The following is a 24,403-nucleotide window of genomic DNA, read 5'->3' on the forward strand; positions in this document are numbered from 1 at the left end:
CATCTACCGATTTTAAGCAACTTATGGAGGATGGGGGTCTTTTGGGAGACTAGTTTAAAAGTGATGCTATTTTGGGGGGGCAGGGGGTGAAAGGGAAGCTGAGACGAAGTGAGAGAGTAGCATAGACATATATATACTACCAACTGTAAAACAGATAGCCAGTGGGAAGTTGCTGTATAACAAAGGGAGTTCAACTCAAGGATGGATGATGCCTTAGAGGACTGGGACAGGGAGGGTGGGGGGGGGGAGTCGAGGGAGGGAGGGAATACGGGGATATGTGTGTAAAAACAGATGATTGAACTTGGTGTACCCCCCAAAAAAATAATTTAAAAAAAAAGTGATGCTATTTTAACCAGTTGCTCAGACTCACATCTTGATTTTAATTGTTCTTAGTAGAAACTAAAATCTTAGTATCATCTTTTTGATAGTTTATCAAATATCATAGCTGATTGACTTCAATTTTGTCTCAATCAGCCCCTTCATACTAATTTTATGCTTCATTTAGCAAATTAAATAAATAAAAATGTGATTTCAAAAAAATGTGAGCAGTTAAAAGCCATGGAAGATAAAGTAAAATGGTCCAACATAAGTCTAATGGAAACTACAGGAGAAGAGAAGAAAAGGTGAGAAAGAAGAAGAGGCAATATTTGAAAATATAATGATTGAGGATTTTCCAGAAGTGAGGAAAGATACCAATCCTCAGAATGAGGGATCCCAGTGAATCTCAAGCTAGATAAGGAGACACATCTACAAAGAGATGATAATTCTACTGAAGGAAATTTTCTCAATAATAACAATGGAAGCCAGATCAGACTAGAATGATATCGTCATTGTGTTGAGAGAATATACTAGCCACTTGGAATTCTATGCTGAGTGAAACTATCACTCAAAAACAAAAATTAAGAGTAAAATAAAGACATTTTAAGACAAAAAACTGAGACTTTACTTGCACTAGAACCTGACTAACATACTTCCAGGAGAGAAAAAAAAATGGTTCCAGAAGGAAAGTCTAAGATATAAGAATGGGAGCAAAGAAAATGTCAAGGCTACAGATAAATGTAAACAAATACTGACTATATAAAACAATACCAATAATGTGTAACATACAGGGTTTAAAATGAAGATAAAGTTCAACAACTATACGTAAGTCTAGAGGGATCAGATTGGAGTTAAAGTGTACTAAGATCTTTTTATTATTTCTGAAGAGGACAAAGATAATGATTAACTTTAGGATCTGCTAAGTCAATGTGTAAATTAAAAATTTTGGGTAATCATTTAAAGAACAGAAACAGAGTATATAAACTAGTAGTGGGGCAAACAGAATTAGTATGGAGAGAATTTAAAAGAAAACAAAAAGGAGGAGGAGAAAAAAAGAAACCTAGAAAAAGTGGATAGAACAAAAATAAGACAGAAGACAGAAATCCAAATATATCGGCCATCGCAATCCATGTAAATGGATTAAACTGTCTAGTTCAAGGGCAAAGACTATCAGGTTGGTTATTTAAATATCCAGCTATATTCTCTTTTCAAGATAAATTCCTATAACATAAAAATACAAAAAGATTAAAAGTGAAAGGTCAGAAAAAGATATACCAGATCAATAACACCCAAAATAAAGCTGGCTTAGCTATATTAATATCAGATAAAATAATCTTAGGCAAAAAGCATTAACAGAGACAAAGAGGGTATATCATATTGTATTTTGCAAAGATGGGTGCAACAATACCTGTCCCACTGTGGTCTTCTATAATTTTGTCATTCATCCACAAATTCTAAATCACCTCCCTTGGAATCTGGGTAGATTTTGTGACTTGCTTGTAAGTTGCAGAATACAGAAGTGATAATATATAACTTCAAGTCAGAAAAGAAAACGCACTTCCACCTTGCTCATGGCAACACTTGAGAGCTCTTGTGTAAGCAGTCCAACCACCCTGAGGCTGCTACCCTGGGTGGAAGCCTAAACTGGCCCATGAAAGTAATTTACATGACTACCTGAAGAAGCCCTGCGATTGCCGGAAGAGATAGAGGCATGTCCAGCCAGCCCCCAGCTTCTCCAGCCCTCAGACTATTTCAGCTTTCATGACTGCAACTGCATAAGACTCAACAGACCCTACCCCCAATTTTTACATATGTGTGTGTGTATATGTATGTATGGCCATGACACACTGGGATCTTAGCTCCCCACCAGGGATTGAACCCGTGCCCCCTGCAGTGGAAGCTTGGAGTCCTAACCACTGTACTGCCAGGGAATTCCCCCATGCCCAATTTTTAACCCACAGAAAACATGAGATAACAAGATGATTATTGTTTTAAATCACTAAAGTTTGAGATGATTTGTTACACAACAGTAACCAGAAGAGAGGGTTACCACATATTGATAAAAGATTCAATTCACTGAGATTTTTTTAAACCATTCTAAACCTAATAATATAGCTAACAAAATAAAAGGTGAATTTTGATAAAACTGCAAGGAGAAGCAGAGGTCTGGCCTTTGCCCTCAGTTTCTGGGAGGTAAATCTCTAAGCCCTTGAAATGTCATGCCTGACAGGAATGTCCTTGTTTGACTGGGGGTCTTGAGCCAGACGGATAGTAACAGTGTTTTTTAGGAAGGAGACTTTGGTTCATGTGATACCAGCTTGGACCTCCTGAGGGCTGGAAATTGTTATCAGCCACACAGGCAGTCAACCATGCGTATGTTATGGAGCCAGTAAAGACTCTGGACACCGAGGCTCTGGTGAGCTTCGCTGCTTGGCAATACTCCAAGTGTATTGTCACACATTGATGCCCAGAAAGTAACACCGACCTGAGTCTCTGGGGAGAGGATGACTAAGCTCCATGTTTGGTACTTTCCTAGACCTTGTCCCAAGTGTCTCTTCCTTTGGCTGATTTTATTTTATTTTATTTTACTTAAAAAAAATATTTATTTATTTGGCTGTGCCAGGTCTTAGTTGAGGCATGTAGGATCTTTAGTTGTGGCATACAGGGCCCCCTTCATTGCGACCGTGGAGTCTTAGCCACTGGACCACCAGGGAAGTCCCTCCCTTGGCTGATTTTAATCTGTTATGCTTTCTCTATAATAAACTTTTAACTGTGAGTATAACAGCTTTCATTGCGTTATGAAGGTCCTTCTAGTGAATTATCAAAACTGAGGATGATCTCAGGGACCCCTGCACTTGCAACTGATGTCAGAAGTGGGACTAGTCTTGTGGACTGTACCCTATCTCCAAAACTGGCTGAATTTTTGCACTACCTAATCTCCACCAAGAATAGAATGGATAAAGTATGGTATATTCTACACGGCAATTAGCATGAATGAACATTCAGACAACAATAAGGATGACTTTCACGAACACAATGTTGATTGAAAGAAGCCAGACAGGGCTTCCCTGGTGGTGCAGTGGTTAAGAATTCACCTGCTAATGCAGGGGATACGGGTTCAATCCCTGGGCCGGGAAGATCCCACATACCATGGAGCAACTAAGCCCATGCACCACAACTACTGAGCCCACGTGCCACAACTACTGAAGCCGGCAAGCCTAGAACCTGTGCTCTGCAACAAGAGAAGCCACTGCAGTGAGAAACCCATGCCCCACAACAAAGAGTAGCCCCTGCTTGCCACAACTAGAGAAAGCCCATGCACAGCAACAAAGACCCAACAGAGCCAAAAACAAAATAAAATTAGAAGAAAAAAAAAAAGAAGAAGAAGAAGCCAGGCAAAAAAGAAAACACAGCATGTAGGGAACTAAAACCTCCATGGATGTCTCAGTCCTGTAAAAATCCCTAGCCTCCTGAGATGTGGAAATGTATACAATATAAAGAGTAAATGCTTGCTTTAACTTCCCCTAAAAACATTTTACTTTCCACATACCGTAAGACTTTAATCTGTAGCCATTTGTATAGTCAATTGGTCTTATCCAAAAGGATACTAGGGACTTCCCTGGCAGTCCAGTAGTTAGGACTGTGTGCTTTCACTGCAGGGAGCATGGGTTCCATTCTGCATGCCACATCCTGAGGAGAGGAAGGGGGAGAAGGAGGGGGAGGAGAAAGAAACAAAAGGATAAAGAACTTATCTCCCTGAAGGAGTCAAACGGGTTACAGCCAAGACTAGGCCCCAGAGTGAAGTTCCCAATGTAAACTCCCAAATGTTCCAAAAAGACTAGATAGCTATCTCCCTGTCAAAAGGGATCAAGTCCATACATCCCAATCATCTCTAGGTCAAAAAAGCCAGACACTGAGGCTTATTCAGCTCTTGAAGCAATGCATTTACATTCCAACAGGCTAGGGTAAGTGTCTACGATCCTTTTCATTCAGTCTCCAAGGAGCAGAGGTTTTTCCCTCTCCTTTCAAGAGGGGAGAAGGCAGCTGTTTTTGTCCCGCAGGTAGAAATGAGAAAATCTGTTGTCCTCTCTCCTCCTTTCATGGGGTGTAACTTGGCACTCACATAGACAGTTTCCATCGGCTCTCACTGCACTGCCTGTGGGTCTAGGTGTGGGGAACGATGTTGCAATGTCACCTTGGCTGTTAATCTGGTTGTGAGTATTTCCTGCAAGCTGGCACCTCAGCTATGCTTGCAGAAGGCCATTCCAGCATTCTGTGATGCTGGTTGTCTCTCGATGGTGCAGTGGGTGGTCTATCCATGGGATCCCAGGGCCATGGGCCTACGCCTACACCTCCCTGCATGTAAAACGGGTCCCTGGCTGAAGGCTATGATATGTGGGATTCCATGCTTGTAGACCAGGCACTCCATAGGCTGCTGAATAGTGGTGCTGGCTGAGACCCTGCAAGGCAGACAAGGCAGACCCTTGACCAGGTTAGGTATCTATCTCTCTGAGGACAAACTGGTGACATTTCCAGGACAGAAAGGTCCACCATAGCTGAATTACCATCAATTGGCCAGTTAGTCTCCTCAAGGAATAGTGGCATATTGGGTTTTCTCTGTTGCTCTCATCCTTAAGTCCAGCTACATGCCTCTACCTCAGACCTCCTTATCTCTACATTCTAGTCCTTTTCCTTCCAGATCACCTATCAGATAGCCGGACCACTGACCACTGCCCAAGAACCTATCTGTACTCTCAACTTGGGCCACTTCTCCTTCTAGAAAAAGCAGATGAAGTAGATGACTGCTTGCAGCTCCACCCATTGGGAAGATTTTCCATCTCCGCTGTCTTTCAAGACCAACCCTGGGGAATTCCCTGGTGATGCAGTGATTGAGACTCCGTACTCCCAGTGTTGGGGGAGATCCCTGGTTTGGGAACTAAATTCCATGTGCATGCCACAACTAGGGAACCCGCAGGCCATAGCTAAGACCCAGCGCAACCAAATTAAAAAAAAAAAAAAAAGACCAACCCTGAAAGTGGCTGCTACATAGCTGTGATCTATTTTTATTTTTGCTTTGCACCTGTGTAGTGAGCCAACCTGTCCATAAACCAAGCTTGAGTCTTTTCCTCCTCGTTCAGCTAGTCATGTGGCACCTCCACACAGGCTTAGGTGCAAATGGGGAAGGGATTTTGGAGAAACTGTTGCGTGCAACAGGGGGCCTGGGCTACCTGCTCATGCAGCTTACTTGTGCCCTCTGGTCCCAGGAGGGCTTAATTACATTTACAATGACCTCTGCTGGACCCATTTATCTTTATTCCTCGGTGGGTCCAAAATAACCCAGCTCACAATTGGCAGTTCTGAACTTGGTCACTTGGTGCCCAATGGCCAAGTGTTTTTTACCAGGGCTCAGTAACAAACCAGGAGGTATTTCTTCCATGGTGTATACTTTTCTGTAGTAGATGGCATGACTTTGCCCAAGAATTCCAGAGTTCTGCATTGTGATTCTCCCACTGGGGCTTGTCATAAGCCCCATACTGCATCTTTCCCTCCACTGACTCCACCAACAGTGCAGGGTCTGCGGGATCTGATGGTCCAAGTGGGCCACTCTTTGCTATGCAGCCAAGACCTGCTTCAGAGCCCTCTCTATACTTGTCCTGCTTGATCAGCATGATATTAGTATAAAAGACCAGTGTCACATCTGTGGGCTGTTCCAATGATCCAGATCTCTTCAGACTGATTCTATGACAGAGGGCAGGAGAGTTAACACAGCCCCAGTGTAAAACTAAACGAATGTTATTGTCAGTTCCATGAGAATAAGAACGGTTTTTGCTCCTCTTTTCTTAAGTGTAAAGGAAAAGAATGCACTAGCTAAATAGCAGCAAACCATAATACCTCAAGCCTTATTAGTCTGTTGTAGCAATGCAACAATTTCAAGCACAGCAATTGTGATCAGGGCTATTACTTGGTCGAGTCCACAGTAATCTAGTCATTCTCCAGAATCAATCCAGTTTCTGCAGACACCAGACTGATGAACTGAACAGAGATGTGATAGAGACCACCACCTCTGCACCCACTGGAACTTCCGTGATGGCACCAACCTCTGCCTTCGCCTTCCCAGCTTTCATTTCATTTCACTTCTCGTTGTGTGTAGAATCACTAGGTTTTTATTTTATTTTAGCTTTAATTGAAAGTACATAATAAAACACACATTGTTCAAAACAAGCACTGGCCAGTGCTTAATGTCTGTATTTACCTTTAAAGGGTGAGTTCTATGACCACGACCTTGGGTCAGGTCACATTCACAGGGCCTCAAATTTAAAATTTTGAGGCAGGACTTCCCTGGTGGTGCAGTGGTTAAGAATCCACCTGCCAATGCAGGGGACACAGGTTCCAGCCCTGGTCCGGGAAGACCCCACATGCCTCGGAGCAACTAAGCCCGTGTGGCACAAGTACTGAGCCTGCGCTCTAGGCACCGTGAGCCACAACTGCGGAGCCGACAAGCCTAGAGCCCACGCTCCACGATAAAAGACACCTCACTGAGAAGCCCAGGCTCAGCAACGAAGAGCAGCCCCTGCTCTCTGGAGCTATAGAAAGCCCGCTCACAGCAAGGAAGACCCCACACAACAAACAAATAAACAAATAAGTAAATAGAAATTTGAGGCAATCTCCAAATGGAGCTTAGAGGCCTGAAGGAAGAAAACATCAAATTTTACTTACTTCCCAGACCACGCCACTTGGTGTGAATATTTGTATAAATCTTGTAACTATTCTTTGAGGAACACAATATGAAATTTGTCCATACACATTAAAAGTTCAAAATTTGTCCATACACATTAAACGTGCGTTGTGCCTTTCGTCATTTTTCAACCTTCCGCTAAAGCTCACAAGGTGTAGGTGGCCTCTCGAGTCTCTCCACCGCTGTGAGGAAAAAAAGTCAGCGTTTGCTTCATTTATCTCGGTAACAGAGAATGGACAGCAGGAAAAGGCAACGCCGATCGTGAAGCGAGAGCAGCCTCACTTCCGGCCACCGCGGCCTCTCAGACAAGGGAGACATTTTCCGACGACGCCTAGCAACCGTTACCGTGACAACGCAACTCGTGCTCCGGCACCTTGCCGTACGGCTCCCCTCTGCATCCCAGGAGGCGCTGCGCCGCCTCTAAACCTTCCGCCTCCTTCCGTCCCAACATGCAACGGGGCTCAACCGGCAAGCGCCCGTCATCAGGATGATTATAGAAATGCCTGAATATCCGCCGTTGCTTAAACATTACCAATGTCTGCAACAGTCTCATCGATGGGAAAGAGCCCGAAAGAGCGGCCTTAGAGATTTTTTCCAGGGGGTTTCGTTGTAAATCTCGAGGAGGAACTTTCCATCTTTCCCTAGGCTCGATCAGGCACCTCCGTGGGCAGCCCGCGCAGGCCGGCGGCGTGGGGGCCTCGGGGCCCTAAGCAGGGCACGTGCGGGAGGAAGTGGCGGTGTCTCTGCGCGTGGCGATTGTAGATCCTTCCGCGTGGAGCCATGGGAGGCCTGGAGAAGAAGAAGGTGATGCGGGGAAGGCCGCGGCGGGGGGCCGGGGCGGGGGTCCGGGGATGCCCCAGGAGGTAGGAGACGGGAGCGATGGGACCCGGGGGCTGCGCCTTTCCCCGGCCGTGGGTGCAGAAGCGGCTGGGATCAACGCAGCGGGAGACAGCAGCCAAAAGGGGTCCGAGGATGGCAGTACTCTTTCTGTAAAATCCAGGAAAGGACCTTGGGGTAGAGCTGTGAAAGAGAGTCGAGGTTACCAAGCACACCTGCACCCCACAACAGGCCGAGCCGGAGGCTGTTTACTGGAAGAGTGATGAGCATTGCTTAGAGCTCACCATTAGTTTGAGTTCGTCATCTCTAAAACTCATGACTCCTTTTTCTGCTGAATCGGACCTTGTCCTAGACATTGGGGATGGAGACATAAGCAACCAGTTGTGGTCACTGCGTTCCCCGAGCTCGCTTTTTAGTGGGGAAGTTAGACACTAAAGTAAGTAGCCAAATAAAACGACCACAAACAAGCTTGGCAGGGGAGACTAAGCGGCAAGGCGCTTAGGTGGAAAAGGCATGCAAGGACTCAAAGGATATCCGGATGGCTGGGGTATAGTAAACCAAGAGAAGAATGGCATCTGATGAAGCTGGGATTGGACAGGGACCGGGTCATGGAAGGTCTGTCAGGCACAGTGAGGAGACTGGATTTTATTCAAAAAGTAGTAAGAGTCAACTAAAGGGGGCGTAGTATGATCTGTTTTTCAAGGAGTTGTTCTTGTTGCCATATGGAGAATCTCCTCGGTGGCATGAAGACGTCAGTGAGGGGTTGAGGATGAGGAAGATGTAGTTGCCTCGATTGTTTCCTTTAGCTGGAAAGTTTCTGCTGCCCGTTTGTTTTTCATCCAGCACAGTGTTGAGCGTGCAGTAAGTGCTAGCGATTGGAACTACAAAGATATAACGTAGAAAACCTGACTTTGAGACACAGGTGCAGATATGTAAACAAATCATGGCACTTCTTGCTGCTGTTGTTTGTTTTGTTTCAGCTGTGCCCAGTGGCTTTTGGCATCCATCCTGGGCCCCCTGGGCCTCCTGCAGTGGAAGCTCAGAGTCTTAACCACTGGATCGCCAGGGAATTCCCAACAAAGCATGACAGTCTTTAAAGCAGGCTTTCACAATCATTTTGACATTTTGAGCCAGAAAACTGTTGTGGGAGGGTTGTCTTGTGTGTTGTAGGATGTTTAGCAGCATTCCAGACCTCTTACCCACTAGGTGCATTAGCACCTAACAGTGAATCTATCCCCCGCATACACACAGGGAGTAATCACCTCAGTTGACAATGATTATCCCCTTAATGTTTGAAAGGATAAGAATGCCGACAGTGTAGGGCAATGGAAAACAATTTTAATGAAAGCAGCTTCCCTAAGACAGTCTGCAAGTCATGTATGTATCCCTGGACTTGGCGTGGGCCTGATCCCCGATAAGCAATTAATAAACATCTAAAGGGAAGAATCAACAAAGGGCATGTTTCTTGACTGTGTTTATTCATAAACATACCCCTCAGGAGGCTCAGGTTTGTCCCTTTAGAGCTGGACCTGGCCATCGAGGCCTATGCTGTCTTAATCCAGAGGAAGAGCTCATTTAGGAAGGACGTGCTTGATTAGCACTTCAGGGAGTGCACTGCTGCTCCATTGGGGATGCAGAGATGTGAGTGTGAGACAGCATCTTAGCACCACAGACGTCCAGATGGTTGCAGAAGACATTATGCTCTTTGGGGGCAGGCAGAGACCAGGCCTTTTGTCTTTACCCTCCTAGCAGATTGCTAAACGCTTGGAACATAGTAGAGGTCTTGTCTGTCATACAACAGACAGTAGTCTGTTGAATGAATGAATGAATGAATGAATGGGGAAGGAGGGAGGCTGTGTGGCTTAGAGCGTGCATTTTAGACCTGATGGTGTCATCCGCAAGGAAACAAAAATTGGTTGGGGGGCATCTTAAATATTATGATGTGTGGCCCTCTAAAGGACCACATTACATAAATATATCTACAGTATATCTATGGTATTAACATTTTATGGGGCTGTGAGAAAGGGTGATTAAAAGGGAGAGAAAGGTATAAAAAGGCCTTTGGTGGTAGGGGGGTGGTTATAATGAAAAAGAAGTTGAGAACACTGGCTTAGTGGATGAGGCACTCAGGTTCTGGACTTGGACCTAGGTCTGTTTAGCCCCAGCTCTTAAAAAGTTGTGTGACCTGGGCAGGTTATTTTACTGAGCCTGTTTTCCTCCCTTGTGAAGTGAGAATTTTAATGGCGCCCATCTCACAGTGTTGTGGGGATTAAATGAAATAATGTGTGCAAATCAGTAATCATGATGGTCAGTACTTACAGCTACTATTAAGTGATTGGCATAGAACCTGATCCACAGCAACCTCATGGTCCCTGCATTATGCAGTTGTAAGTGTCCTCTGTGCTGACAGCTGCAAGGACAGTGCAGGGGCACTCCCTCCCCACAGCCTCTTAGCCATTTATTCAGAGTAATAGTCGCCTCTTGCATGAGGAGTGTCTAGAGGTTGCTGTCAGTCACTGCAATCATTAGTAATGCAGAACTGATTTTTTTCCTCCCCAAGTATGAACGAGGCTCTGCCACAAACTACATCACCCGAAACAAAGCCCGGAAGAAGCTGCAGCTGAGCCTGGCCGACTTCAGGTGAGGTTGGAGAGGAGAGGGGGACCTCGGGTGCCTGGGCAGTGAAAACTCAGCCTCATCCCTCTCCTAACTGTACTGCTGCATGCTCTGGGATTCTGATATTCCTTCTCTTTCTTGCCTGGCTTTGCTTTAGTGAGCTGTGCTTTGCCTGGTGTGGTCCATGGGGAAGCTGGAGAACTGGGTCATGCCACCAGTGCACTGCTGCTCTCTTATCTGGGTCTCTGTCACCCATCTTCTCCCTTCTGGCAGTAGTGACCTCTGATCTTGTAGCTGGGGGTTCTCAGCTCCTTGGAGAGTCCAGTCCAGACTCTTCCACACCCTGCATCCTGTCGCCTGGCTCACTTTTCATCTTCCAAATGCACCCAGCACCTCCCACTCTTACAGCCTCTGTCCTTCTTGGGATGCTCTTCCCTCTGCCCTTTATAGGCAGACCTTGGACATGGTGTGGATTGGGTTTCACACCACTGCAGTAAAGTGAATATCACCATGAAGCAGCTTCCCGGTGCGTGTAAAAGTTACGTTTACACTACACTGTAGGCTAAGTGTGCAGTAGTATTATGTCTAAACGAGATGAACATGCATTAATTTAAAATACTTTATTGCTAAAAATTGCTAATCATTATCTGAGTGTTCAGTGCATGGTAATCTCTCTGCTGGTGAAGGGTCTAGCCCTAACTACTGACTGATCAAGGTGGTGGTTGCTGAAGGCTGGGGTGGCTGTGGCAATTTCTTCAAATAAGATAACAGTGAAGTTTGCCACATCGATTTACTCTTCCTTTCATGAATCATTTCTCTGTAGCACACAGTGCTGTTTGAAAGCATTTTACCCACAGTAGAACTTTTGTCAAAATTGGAGTCAGTTCTGTCAGACCCTGCTGCTGGTTTATCAACTATGTTTATGTAATATTCTAAATCCTTTGTTGTCATTTCAACAATTTTCGCAGCTTCCTCACCAGTAGATTCCATCTCAAGAAACCATTTTCTCTGCTCTTCCATAAGAAGCATCTGTTAGAGCTGTATCATGAGGACTTCCCTGGCGGTCCAGTGGTTAAGGCTTCATGCTTCCAATGCAGGGGACATGGGTTTGATCCTTTGGCGGGGGAGTTCCACGTGCCACAGCGAGAGAAAAAAAAAAGGACAAAAATTCTCTTTAAAAAAAAAAAAAGTTGTATCATGAGATTGCAGTGGTCCAGTCATACCTTCAGGGGCCACTTCTAATTCTGGTTCTCTTTCTGTTTCCACCACATCTGCAGTTAACTCTCTCCACTGAAGTCTTGAACCCCTCAGGATTGGAAGTCATCCTTGAGGGTTGGAAGCAACTTCTTCCAAACTCCTGTTAATGTTGATATTTGATCTCTTCTGAATCACGAAAGTTGTTAATGGCATATAGAAGGGTAAATCCTTTCCAGAAGATTTTCAATTTACTTTGTCCAGATCCATCAGAGGAATCCCTGTCTGTGGTGGTTATAGCCTTACGAAATTTATTTATTTTATTAATTGAGACCTGAAAGTTAGAATTAGTCCTTGATCCGTTGGCTGCAGAATGGATGTTTTGTTAGCAGGCGTGAAAACAACATACATCTCATTGTACATCTCCATCAGAGCTCTTGGGTGACCAAATGCATTGTCAGTGAGCAGTAATATTTTGAAAAAACAAAAAACTTTTTTCTGTGCAGTAGATCTCAAGAGTGGGCTTAAAATAGTCATAGACCATGTTTTTTGTAAACAGATGTGCTGTCATCTAGGCGTTGTTAGTCCATTTCTAGAGCACAGGCAGCGTAGATTTTAGCATAATTCTTAAGGGCCCCAGGATTTTCAGAATGGTGAATGAACATTGGCTTCAGCTTAAAGTCACCAGCCGTGTTATCCCGTAACAAGAGAGTCAGCCTGTCCTTTAAAGTTTTGAAGCCAGTCATGGACGTCTCTCTAGCTATGAACGTTCTAGAAGCCATCTTCTTCCAATATAAGGCTGTTTCATCTACTTTGGAAATCTGTTGTTAATTATCTTAGCTGGATCTTCTGGATAAGTTGCTGCAGCTTCTACATCAGCACTGCTGCTTCACCTTACACTTATATGTTATGGAGACGGCCTTTTTCCTTAAACCTCATGAACCATCCTCTGCTGGCTTCAGACTTTATCCTGCAGCTTCCTAACTTCTGTCAGCCTTCCATAGAATTGAAGAGAGTTAGGGCCTTGCTCTGGATTAGGCTTTGGCTTAAGGGAATGTCGTGGCTGGTTTCATCTTCTGTCTAGACCACTAAAACTTTCTTTATATCAGTAGTAAGGCTGTTTTGCTTTCTCATCATTTATGTGTTCACTGGAGTAGCACTTTTAATTTCCTTCAGGGACTTTTCCTTTACATTCACAGCTTGGCTGGCTGTGGGGTAAGAAGCCTAGCTTTCAACCTATCTTGGCTTTTAACATGCCTTCCTCACTAAGATGAATCATTTCTAGCTTTTGATTTAAAGGGAGAGATGTGGGACTCTTCCTTTCACTTGAACACTTAGAGGCCACTGTAGGGTTATTTATTGACCTGATATCAATATTGTGTCCCAGTGTGTAGAGAGGCCCGAGGAGAGGGAGATAGACTGGGGACTGGCCGGTCAGGTGGAGCAGTCAGAACACACACAACGTTTGTTGGTTAAATTCACCATCTTATACGGGTGCAATTTGTGGTGCCCCCAAAATGATTACAGTAGCAGCATCAAAGACCACCGATCACAGATCACCATGACAAATATGAAAATGCTGAAAAAGTTTGAGATATTGTGAGAATCCCCAAAATGTGACGCAGAGACGTGAAGTGAGCAAGTGCTGGGAAGATGGTGCCAGTAGACTTGCTCAGTGCAGGGTTGCACAAACCTTCATTTTGTTTTTTTTTTTAAAAAGAAAATGCAATATCTGCAAAGTGCAATAAAGTGAAACGCAATAAAACGAGGTCTACCTGGATGTGGCTGAAATGTTGATTTCTCAGCAAGGCCTTTCCTGACTCCCCTTCTGAAAGATGTACCTGCCAGTTGGCCCCGGTCAGGATCCTGATTGTTTGAGTCCTGTGCTTGGACAGTCTCCACTATGTTTCTCGGGAGCTCGTGACTGTCAGACTCCTACACTGGGATGTGCGTTTTCCAAAGCGCAGGGCTCCCGTGTTCCCTTTCCACTGCAGTTTTCCAGGCCCAGTGTGGCCAGTGCTCAGCACATTTGCTGATAGAAGGAATGGCCTTTGTCTTCCAGGCGGCTGTGCATCCTGAAGGGCATTTATCCCCATGAACCCAAACACAAGAAGAAGGTCAACAAGGGCTCCACGGCAGCCCGAACCTTTTACCTTATCAAAGACATCAAATTCCTCCTCCATGAACCCATCGTCAACAAGTTCCGGGAGTACAAGGTGAGGCCTGGGCTCTAGGGTCTGGATGGGTCCCTTCCCGCTCTCTGCAGACCCTCTAACACTGACCTCAGGTAGGTTGAGCTCTCTGAGCAAGCCTGTGCAAACTGTGAGGGAATTCTACCTCAAAAGTGAATTGGGGGGATTGACTGAGATCTCAGGTGTGGGAATCACTTACCCAGAACCCGGCCGATAATCGTTACCTGTCCTCCCTTTCCCCTGGTTCTTTTAGAAAAGAGTAAATGTATTGCCTCTAAGGCAAAGATTGTGGTCTTTCAGGGGCTCTCTGGTGTGTTTTCTGAGCAAAGAAACCACACCTATTTGGGTTCTTTCTGGAATCGCTCCCAGGAGACCAAGCTTTTCATTCCTCAAATAGAAACCGTTAAATGCTTGAATATCACAGGGAAAGTAGAAACCTAATTATACCAAATGCAAATAGTTGAGAGTAGACTGCTGCCACCATAGCCGTCGCTGAGCAGCAGGGCCAGGCTGAGGGTGCAGCTGCTGGCATCCCTCTCGCCAAAGCCGGCCGAGTGGGTGGCTGGACCTGTCCTGCTGCTGCGTTTTGCAGCCCCCTCGGTTCACTGCATTGGAAGTGGGCCCCTTGTGGGACTGGCTGTCTCAGAGCTGCTGTTCACGACCCCAGCGGAGCCGGCCTCTGAGCCTCTGAAGAGCACAGAGGGCAGGCCTGACCTAAAGTGCTCGGGGAAGGCAGTTGGTCAGTTTAGAGGACTTTCTGGGGCCACCGTTGGCCTCAGCTGTGTTTCCTTGTGTGGCCCAGCCCCACACATGGGCCCGAGGCTTGTTTCACAAACACGCAGACGGGTGTTTCTGGCCCGACCTTCTGGCCCTGATCTGCCTGGCTTCTCAGTTGGAAAATAGGGCTGAAAATGTGACACTTCCATGGAAACATGTGGAATCAGCACATCTGAGTCCCTTTTCATCCGTCAACAGGGTCAGGGGGCTGACTGCTGTCACGGTGGGTCAGGTTTGCTGCTCTGTGGTGGTGGCTGTTGTGCAAATCCTGGGCTGAGGGGGCAGATTGTGCCAGCAGACAGCCATGGTCGGAGAGTCCTCCTGCCCCGAGCATCTCTCCTCCATGGAAGGGGTGTCCGGGAGCCCTCAGCCCCGCATCAGTGGTGTCCTCCTCTCTCCAGGTGTTCGTCCGGAAGCTGCGGAAGGCCTATGGGAAGAGTGAGTGGAACACGGTGGAGCGTCTGAAGGACAACAAGCCCAACTACAAGCTCGACCACATCGTCAAGGAGCGGTGAGCTGGGGGCTCTGACCTGGTGCTGGGCTTACAGTGGGGAACGCGGCTGAGACCTTGCTCACAGAGCTGGCATCCTTTTGGAGGAAGCAGACCAGAAAACAAACTGGCAAGTTGTTCTAATGGTTGCAAGTCCACACCAGTGCCATGCGGGATGGTCACCAGGAAGGGAACTGGAGGGTGCACGTTCGTTACAGGCATGTCAGAGGAGGTCTCTGGGGGAAGACAGTTGAGCCAGCCAGGGGAGGTGTGGTTCAGGCAGAGCAAACAGCAAGCACAGAAGCCCTGTTGCTAGAGAGAGCCTGACACCTGGGGGTACGCAGGGGGTGCGTGGTCAGTCCTGGAAGACGTGGCTGGACATCCCTGATCGTACCTGTTTCTTGCGCATCCGTCTCAGCAGTCCCCCTCAGTCACTGACTGAATCAGTGGGGACACTTGGCAGTGTCTGGAGACACTGCTGGTTCTCGTGACTTGGGTGGCAGGGGCTCTGCTGGTATTGAATTAGTAGAGGCCAGGGGTGCTGCCCAGCAGCCTGCCCGCAGCACACGGCACAGCCCCATGACACAGAACAGCCTGGCCCACGACGGCAGTAGTGTAAGGTTCAGAGACTCTGGGCTGCCTGAATGTCCGTCTTCTCTTGGGGGCTGTTGGCTCGGGAACACTTAGGTCCAGGCTGAAGGGACTTGGCTTCATTGAGTCGCGGGCCAGCCATGGGCTAGCAGGGCAACAGCCCTGGCCTGGGAGCTGGAAGGTATTCTCACCCCAGCCCTGCGGCCACCAGCTGGGCAGCCCGAGGACTGCCCGTGCTCCTCACACATCCTCCTCTAACGGAGAGGTGGCAAGCGTCACACAGCTGTCCAGTGGAACAAATGAAAAAAAAAACGCACAAGAAAAAAGCAAGAGTCTGGATTCATGCTCACACCAGGTGGCAGTGTGGTGGCGTCCCATTCTGCGTCACCCACTTCTCAGCTGTTGCTTAAGAAAGAGTGGCCAGTGCTATTCCTAGGAAGGGCCAGGGTTGTTGGGTTTGTGTGTGAGGTGGAGAGCAAGGAACCTCCCGGCGCCAGAGGGTGCCGATTGAGGCTCTGGGCTCTGAACCAGGAAACCAAGTGCCTCTCCTGTTCTTAGAGGTCCATGTGGGCCTCTCTTCCATCTTGCTCTGTGTCTGAAGACCTGGCCGGCCCATCCCGACTCAGATTTCTCTGACCCCAGGGCATTGCCTGGCTCCCTGTTCAGGAGACAGCGGTAGCAGAGCCTGGCGTGGGGAATGGGGTCTCTGGGGTGGTCTCTTAGGTGGGGCAGTGAGGTTGGGGGCCTCTCGGAGCCCATGCTGAGCGACCCTGTGAGCACCGCCCTCCTGGCCACACAGGTACCCCACGTTCATAGATGCCCTGCGGGACCTGGACGACGCCCTCTCCATGTGCTTCCTCTTTTCCACCTTCCCGCGGACTGGCAAGTGCCACGTGCACACCATCCAGCTGTGCCGCCGCCTGGCCGTGGAGTTCATGCACTACGTCATCGCCGCCCGTGCCCTGCGCAAGGTGAGCCCGGGGCCACCCGGCGGGACCCAGCCCCCCGCCCTGCCGCACCATGTCCTCACCGTGCTGCTCCCCACTCCACCGCAGGTCTTCCTGTCCATCAAAGGCATTTACTACCAGGCTGAGGTCCTGGGCCAGCCCATCGTGTGGATCACGCCCTACACCTTCTCCCACGACGTGAGTGTGCCCTCGGGGAAGGGTTCTGTGGGGCCGTTGCTTCCTCTCTGGTTCTAGACAGAGATGACTGTGTGGGTGAAGGGGGAGTCCCTGTCCTGCAGAACCAGCTGGGCTCCTGAGTGCCAGCCCCAGGGTGGGAGGCTTGGGGAGTGTGCTGTACAGCATCATAAGGAGAGCCGGAGCCAGCCTCGCTCCAGTGCCTGCTAGCTGGTTGACCTTGGACGTGTTTCCTTCCCTCTCTGAACCCAGTTAATAACGTGCTTCCACCTTCTAAGCTTTGTCGTTAGAATCTGAGAAAAAAATAAGCTTTAAAAATGCCTGGTGCTTGGCCCTTGGGGGTTGTGTAATGAAGCGTGCGCGGTGAGCGGCTGCCGGGGCCGAGCACCGCCTGTATACCCGGCCCTGCCCTCCGACCCGCCGGGTCCTCACCCTGCTCCGCCACCCACACTGCCGTCCCCCACCCAGGGCTGGGGGCTGGGTGAGATTGGGGAGGCTGAGCACGAGAGGAGCACTGCTTAGTAGTGGCACTACTTATCTTTTTTTTTGAAGACGATGGGACATTTTGGCAGGATCCGTTGAGAGAAATCCTGGTTTGGCCTCTGTGTGGAGGTTAGCCTCTAGTCCCCATGTGGTCTCAGGCTGGGCACCCGGCTTACCCGGCAGGGCGCCTGCATCTGCGCCGCTTCCTGCTGCGGCTTTGAGCAGCAACTGGTGCCTTCGGGAAAAACGGCGGGTTTGCTGGCCGGCGCTTGAGCCGGTGGTCTGGCTCTGCTGGGCCCCTGCTCATTGCTCTGGGCTGGGGGGCTCGGGCTGGAACCCACGCTGAGCACAGGGCAGCCGTGGCGATTGGTGGCAGCCCGTGGGCTTTGTGGGTCGGGGGCAGCCCCAGCCCGCAGCCGTCCTGTGCCCACTCCCTGGGGCAGGCGTGTGCGCGCGTCTGTGCTCTTCCCTCCTCCCCTCTCCGTCCCTCCTCTCCTCTGTCCTTCCTGCCGTCTCTGCCCTGCCCTCCCTCCTTCCTCTCTGGCCCTCCCTCTCCTTCCTTCCCCTTCCCTCTCTCTGATGTCCCACCCCCACGCTGCTCAGACTGGTCTTTGTCTGTCCTGCCAGTGGTGAATAGGGCGCTGTGGAGGCCGGCCTCCGCACAGCTGGCCCTGGAGGAACGGGGAGGGCACGGGTCCTCCTTTCTCTCTGGCCAGCTTGCTGCCGCTGCTTCCTCTCGGCAGGGGGATGGGAGAGCAGTCCTGGGTCATAGCTGGGGTCCTTGTGTGCCCCCTCCCCCCACGCAGCCAGTGCTGGGCTCCCGGCAGCAGGACCCAGGCGGGTAGTAGGGGCTGGGGGGGAGCTGCTGTGCCGTGGGGGGAGTCACTGCTCACGTGCTCCCAGGCCCACCGAAGGCCCCGGTGGACGCTCGTGGAAGGACCGAGGTATCAGTGGGGGGCAGGCAGGGCACCTCCTGGCCCCTGCGCCCCCACAGCCCAGGCACTGCCTGCCGGCAGGGCGGAAAGGCAGTTCAGCGTCACAGGTACGCGGACACGGGGGGGATGCTGTGGTCGGTATGGATTTCGTCATTGCTCGGCGTATCCCGCCCGCCGCCCAGGTCCCGGGAGTTGGTTAGGCTGGGCTGGCCTCTCTGGTGTGAGGGGCAGTGCTGCTCAGGGGTGAAGGCACTTTGGTCTGGGTCTCAGATTCTTGCCCTGTTTTATCAACATCTCAAGGTTAAAGACGAGCCCTCCTGTGCCCCCGCTTGTTCTGCGCTTTTGCCGCAAGCAGACGGCATTTCTCAAGAGCTCCCTGGGGCTGAGCCAGGCAGCTGCCCAGCCTATCCTGGGTCCTTGGGTCGGGCCTTTGTCTGCAGCTTGGGCCCAGGGCAGGGTCGCTGAGTTCTGAGTGTCCGTCCCAGGGCTCCTACCAGGGCTTTGTAGGCGCTGAGTGCTGTCCACCCAGTGCCCCCACCCGGGCAGATGGGCTGCTCCAGGGCCGCCTGTCCCAGCCGGGCCCCCAGGTGCTCATGGACTGGCCCCGGGGACGACTGAAGGAAGACTGTGGGATGGGTAATAGCGAGGCATGAGGGGCCTCGGCAAGGACAGAAGTCTGCCCTGCAGGGAGAGGGGGAGACCGGCTGGGGACGGGGTGACAAGGGCTTCCCTCTGCTCACTCCTGGCGTCCCCTTTTTGGCACGGGGACCTGGCACTGGCCTCCAGGACAACCCTTGGAACCCTCGTCCAGAGCCTCACGGGTGCCCAGAACGCTCCTGGGTGGGGACACACCGCTCGGCCTCTTCCTGGGGGGCAGAGCCCTGAGGGCGGGGCCGCCCTGGGGGGACTCCTGGTCCTTGGGCAGCTGGAGCCCCCGCCCTGCACGGGTTGTCTGCACTGACGGTGCTGACGCGCCTCCTGTGTCCCCAGCACCCCACAGACGTGGACTACAGGGTCATGGCCACCTTCACCGAGTTCTACACCACCCTGCTGGGCTTCGTCAACTTCCGCCTCTACCAGTCGCTCAACCTGCACTACCCACCCAAGGTAGGGCCCAGCCCGGCCCAGCGCCTTCCCGCCAGGCAGGGGCCACGGCCTCTCTCCCCACATGGAGGTGAGGGCTGTGGGCATGCGCCTCCTCTGACCTTTCCCCTGCCTCCCAGCTCGAGGGTCAGGCCCACGTAGAAGCGAAGACCCGTGAGGACACCTACGCTTTGGACTCCGAGAGCTCGATAGAGGTGAGGGGGCCTCCACTGCTGGCCCTGCATCCTCCAGAAGGGTGGTTCCTGGCCTGTGGGGGTGGTCATGGCTAGATGGGTGGTCTCAGGGCCAAAGCCACTGATACCCATCCCAGAACTGCCAGCGCTACACCCCCCCCCCCCCCCCCCCCCCGCAAAGAGTCCCCTACCCGCAAGCAGCAGCCCTGCAGCCCTGCTTCTTTCCCACAGAAGCTGGCTGCCCTCAGTGCTAGTCTGGCCCGTGTGGTCGTGCCAGCAGAGGAGGAGGAAGCCGAGGTGGATGAGTTTCCTGCTGATGGGGTGAGGACGGTGCCGCCTTCTGGAAGGGGGGGCGGGGCGGCTGGGGGACTGAGGGCTTTAGAAGGAAGCTGGGGAGGGCTCGTCTCCAGCCTCTGCCTCCAGTGGGGGTGCGGGCAGGCCTGAGAGTGTGAGGGGCCCCTTTTCTCGGCAGGAGATGGCGGCGCAGGAGGAGGATCGCAGGAAGGAGCTGGAGGCGCAGGACAAGCACAGGAAGCTGTTTGAGGGCCTGAAGTTCTTCCTGAACCGCGAGGTGCCCCGAGAGGCCCTGGCTTTTGTCATCAGGTCCGGACACCAACGGCACTGGCTGTGCCACACTGGGCTGGGTCCTGCCCTGGACAGGGCAGCCCTGGACACACATCAGTGGAGTTGGGCTGCTGTCAGTATCCTCTGCTTACTTAAGGCTGTTGTGAGGATTCAACAGAACGGGCATGGGAAGCTCAGCATGCCCCAGGCACATGGGAAGCACCCGTCAGAGGGCAGCTGGCATCGCTTCCTCACCAGCTTAGGGCAGAAGGTCTCCACTGGAGGTGGCAGCCAGTTTGTGGGGAGGGGATCCTGGGGGGGTGAAGGGGACAGGTGTGTTCTAGGAAGGTGAGCTTGTGGGCCAGCAGATCCCACGATGGGCACCTCATGCCTGAGTACCCTTGTGGGCTCCCCCTGTGCCTGTAGGAGTTTTGGGGGGAACGTGTCCTGGGACAAATCTCTGTGCATCGGAGCCACCTATGACATCACAGACTCCAGCATCACCCACCAAATTGTCGACCGGCCTGGGCAGCAGACCCCCGTCATCGGCAGGTAGGCCCCCAAGGCCCTCGTCTTCCTCCGCCTGTTTGGGTTTCTGGGGGCGGAGGTCTGTCTCCAGGCCCTGCAGATGCAGTGGGGTCTCGGGTGTGCCATGGCTCTGTGCCCTTGCCCTGCGCAGGTACTACGTGCAGCCCCAGTGGGTGTTTGACTCTGTGAATGCGCGGCTCCTCCTGCCTGTGGCAGACTACTTCCCCGGGGTGCAGCTGCCCCCGCACCTCTCGCCCTTCGTGTCAGAGAAGGAAGGCGATTATGTGCCCCCTGAGAAGCTGAAGTTGCTGGCCCTGCAGCAGGGCAGGCACCCAGGTGAGTGGGAGGAAGCTGGTGGGGGGCGGGGGCGGAGCGGACAGGCGCCTCCAGGCTGGCCTCGGCTCTGGGGGCTTCACCTCGCTGTTTCCCTTCTTGGCTACAAAGGCGGCAAGCTCCAGAGAACAGGGCAGCAGGGGCACGCAACCCTTGAAACCCTCCTTGGAGTAGTATGGCTTAGGGGGAGGAAACGTTTGTGTCCTGTAATCAGGTATTACTCGATGTCTGGAGTGACTGAGCAGAATGGTCTGGAAGTTCCCGCTGGAGGCAGCACAGCTGAGGCGTGGAGGGCCTGGAGGCAGCTGGGCCTGTGGGGGGGGCACCAGACGGGCTGTGGGGGAGACGGCCCTGCTCTGCCTTTGGAACATCTGCATGGCCGAAGAGGGTGGTGCCTGGTGCTGAAGCCGCCAGGGCAAAAGCGGGCTCCCGGGGCGTTCAGACGTCCTTGGCTCTGTAGGAAATTTGAATGAATCTGAAGAGGAAGTTGAGGAGGAAGACGATGAAGGTGATGGTGATGAAGAGAAAGAAAAAGAAGAGGAGGAAGAAGAAGACATGGAAGCTGGTTCGGAAAAGGAGGAAGAGGCCCGACTGACAGCCCTGGAGGAGCGGAGGATGGAACGGAAGATGGAGGCCCAACGGACGGCCCCAGAGGAGCCAAGGACAGAGGGGAGGATGGAGGCCCAACGGACGGCCCCAGAGGAGCCAAGGATGGAGGGGAAGGTACCGGGGCGTAGGCCTGGGAAGCAGTCCCACTGGCCATCTTGGTGCCAGAAGGGTGGGAGCCAGGGGGCTGGGGCAGGAGGGTAGGGGTCAGCCTGCATCCACAAGTGTCTACCCTGTGTCCCCAGAAGCCCAGGGTGATGGCGGGCACAGTGAAGCTGGAGGACAAGCAGCGGCTGGCCCAGGAGGAGGAGAGTGAGGCCAAGCGCCTGGCCATCATGATGATGAAGAAGCGGGAGAAGTACCTTTACAACAAGATCATGTTTGGCAAGAGGCGCAAAATCCGCGAGGTGGGTCTCCTCCCCTGCCTGAGGCTCCGGCGGGGGCCACGCGGCTGAGCTTCGAGGCCAGCTGGCTCTCCCCAGCAGACTCTGGGCCCTCTCTTAGTGTTTTTCGGTGGTTGCCCACCTGCTCTGGGCATGTTGGTGTCATTCTTCCTGCACCCAGCAGTTTCTGAGTCTGCTGGGGTCTGGGGCCAGAGCTGTTCCAGCAGACTGGGGGCCTGAAATTTACAGAAGTGCGTGAAGCCGGGGGGGGTTGTGGGAGGTTTTGGTTAAGCTTCTGTTTTATTTTCTCTCGTTCACAAAGCCGGGTACACTCAGTATTTAAAAAAAAAAAAAAAATTTTTTTTTTAGCAAGTTGTGTGCACACCAGAACTCTGTAGTGGAGGTGAAAGTGGCCCACAGTCTTGCCCTTGGGGTGATCTGCAGTAACAGCCCCCCAGGTTTCTTTTGTGCGTGTAATAACACAGACATGATCTGGGGGGGGGTGGTGTCGTGCTGCACATACAGACAGATCTCGTTTTATTTGCACTTCACAGATAGCGAGTTTGTTATGGATGGAAAGTTTGTGGCAACTCTGTGTCCAGCAAGTCTGTTTAGCATCATTTTTCCAACATTTGCTCATTTCACGTCTCTGTGTCACCAGTGGCATTGGCAATTCTCACAGTATTTTAGACTTTTTCATTATCCTCTTTGTTACGGTGATCTATGATCAGTGTTTTTTGATGTTACTGTCGCGAAAAGATTACAATTCACTGAAGGCTCAGATAATGGTTAGTGTGCTTTTAGCAATGAAGTATTTTTTATTAATGTAGACGCATAGTGTTTTTAGACATAATGCTGTTGTATACTTAATAGACATCAGCATAGCAGAAACAGAACTTCTGTATGCACTGGAAACCAAAAAATTCATGTGACTCCCTTTATTGCAGTATTTGCTTTGTTGGTGTGGTGGGTGGAATCAAACCCACATTATCGCTGAGGTCCGCCTGTAGGTTGTTCTGCTGTGTGTTTGTCATTTAACCGTAGCATGAAGTGTCCATGGCGTCACACAGTGCGTGGCCTGTTTCTTGCTGGCAGGATCAGGTTGTCTCCCTTTTTTAGTCATTCTCAGAAAACACTCTTGAGCACCTCTCTGCCTACCTCCAAGTGTCTCTGCACAATAAATTCTTAGGAGTATAATTGCCAGGTTGAAAGGCCTACCTGTTTTGGAATGGATCTTGCCATATGGCCCCAGGGAAAGGCTGTTCCAGCTTGACCCCTCCCCAGCAGCTCCTGGTGAAGGTTTGAATGGCCCCCAGCTTTGCCAAGTGAAGGGGGTCAATGGGGCAGTTGCCTCCAGCTCTGGGAGCCTGCACTCCTCCTGACTTGCCCTGGGCCCAGAAAATAATAGAGTCATTAAGGCAGAGGTGAAGGCATGGGTCCGCACCTGAGGCTCTTCAGATAGGCTTGCTTTATCCCCATGGTGATTTGCCTGTTAGCTTTTCTGGAAGCTCTGCTTTTAAGGGGTGGCCTTGAGTGGGAGAAGGGGGAGTCCCCTTTCCCACCCTCCTCCTCCCCTTTCTCCTCACAGGCCAACAAACTGGCGGAGAAGCGGAAAGCCCACGACGAGGCTGTGAGGTCTGAGAAGAAGGCCAAGAAGGCAAGGCCGGTGTGAGTGACGGCAGCCTCGCGATGGGCGAGGCCAGCTCCTGACAGCTGGACTTGGCACAGGCACCCAGAGGGCCTGGGCTTGATGACAGACCAGGGTCTCTTCTGTTTTCATTCGTCTCCTCCCTCTGCCGGCCCTGGCCTCCTCTCACAGTGTCTGGCTGGGCCCATGGGCAGCCCCAGTCCCCTTTGGATGGAGCTCCCTGCTGGTGGCTGGGCAGAGAAGAGGCCTCTGTGCCCGGCCCGACATGATACTCCCAAGAGTCAAGCGACACCGGTGGCGGGACCCAACCAGCCTCTCACTGACTGCTCCCATTCACCCTGACTTTCTGTACCCCCTGCCCCCTGTGCGTGGTTGGACCCATGATTCTCCCAGTGTTGTCATGGGAGGAGGGTGGGGAAGCATTTGTTATTAAATGGCTGGAGTTTTGTAGCCAATTGAATTCTGTGTTCATGAGCCTTCCTGGGATTGGAGAAGGGCCACCTAGTGCCCTGTGCTCCAGGTTGGCCAGCCCTTGGTATTCACTGGGAGGGGCCAGTCACTGCTCGGAGCTTTCTGGGTGTCCATGGATCCCTTTGGGTCCAAGGTGCCAGAAGGTAGGTGCACATTCCAGCCCAGAGACTTTTCCTCTGTGAACCTGCTTCCTCATGTGTAAGCTAAGAGTAGAAATTGTGGAGGTTTCCTCCCAGGCATGTGTGGAGGGTTCAGTGATAACGCAGAGACTCACTAGTGTCA

General features: G+C 51.2%; 2 protein-coding genes across 4 annotated transcripts in view; one reads left to right on the forward strand and one right to left on the reverse strand.

Annotated features, from left to right (window-relative positions):
- The window catches only part of TCN2 (transcobalamin 2), a 31,630-nt gene extending 24,491 nt beyond the window's left edge, over window positions 1-7,139 (reverse strand). Inside the window, exons 1-2 of the mRNA XM_057746883.1 lie at window positions 7,036-7,139; window positions 3,869-4,008 (exon numbers count right to left, since the gene is read on the reverse strand). The gene's annotated coding sequence lies outside the window, so the exon portion shown is untranslated. The remainder of the gene's footprint in view (window positions 1-3,868; window positions 4,009-7,035) is intronic.
- A 597-nt stretch (window positions 7,140-7,736) lies between these two features.
- Window positions 7,737-24,110, forward strand: PES1 (pescadillo ribosomal biogenesis factor 1). Of its 3 annotated transcripts, none has more exons than XM_057746346.1 (15): window positions 7,737-7,858; window positions 10,452-10,531; window positions 13,764-13,917; window positions 15,072-15,181; window positions 16,551-16,722; window positions 16,807-16,896; window positions 19,302-19,418; window positions 19,535-19,609; window positions 19,820-19,909; window positions 20,061-20,191; window positions 20,579-20,704; window positions 20,832-21,016; window positions 21,456-21,736; window positions 21,868-22,026; window positions 23,591-24,110. In XM_057746346.1, the coding sequence occupies exons 1-15, from the start codon at window positions 7,835-7,837 to the stop codon at window positions 23,672-23,674; spliced, it is 1,878 nt and encodes a 625-aa protein (XP_057602329.1). In that variant the 5' UTR covers window positions 7,737-7,834; the 3' UTR covers window positions 23,675-24,110. The 3 variants fall into 3 exon arrangements, with proteins under 3 accessions (XP_057602329.1, XP_057602328.1, XP_057602330.1); XM_057746345.1 differs by having other exon boundaries at window positions 7,739-7,858; window positions 21,865-22,026; XM_057746347.1 differs by having other exon boundaries at window positions 7,739-7,858; window positions 21,474-21,736; window positions 21,865-22,026.
- Window positions 24,111-24,403: the final 293 nt, after the last annotated feature.

This window comes from Hippopotamus amphibius, chromosome 8 (genome assembly GCF_030028045.1).
Source record: "Hippopotamus amphibius kiboko isolate mHipAmp2 chromosome 8, mHipAmp2.hap2, whole genome shotgun sequence".
NCBI classification, from domain to species: Eukaryota; Metazoa; Chordata; class Mammalia; order Artiodactyla; family Hippopotamidae; genus Hippopotamus; species Hippopotamus amphibius.

Excerpts from the sequence above, each read along its gene's own strand:
- PES1 (XM_057746345.1), top strand. The coding sequence starts at position 7,835 with ATGGGAGGCCTGGAGAAGAAGAAG. Across the intron at positions 7,859-10,451 it reads GAGGCCTGGAGAAGAAGAAG|TATGAACGAGGCTCTGCCAC; the intron begins GTGATGCGGGGA and ends TTCCTCCCCAAG. Across the intron at positions 21,737-21,864 it reads AGCCAAGGATGGAGGGGAAG|AAGCCCAGGGTGATGGCGGG; the intron begins GTACCGGGGCGT and ends CTGTGTCCCCAG.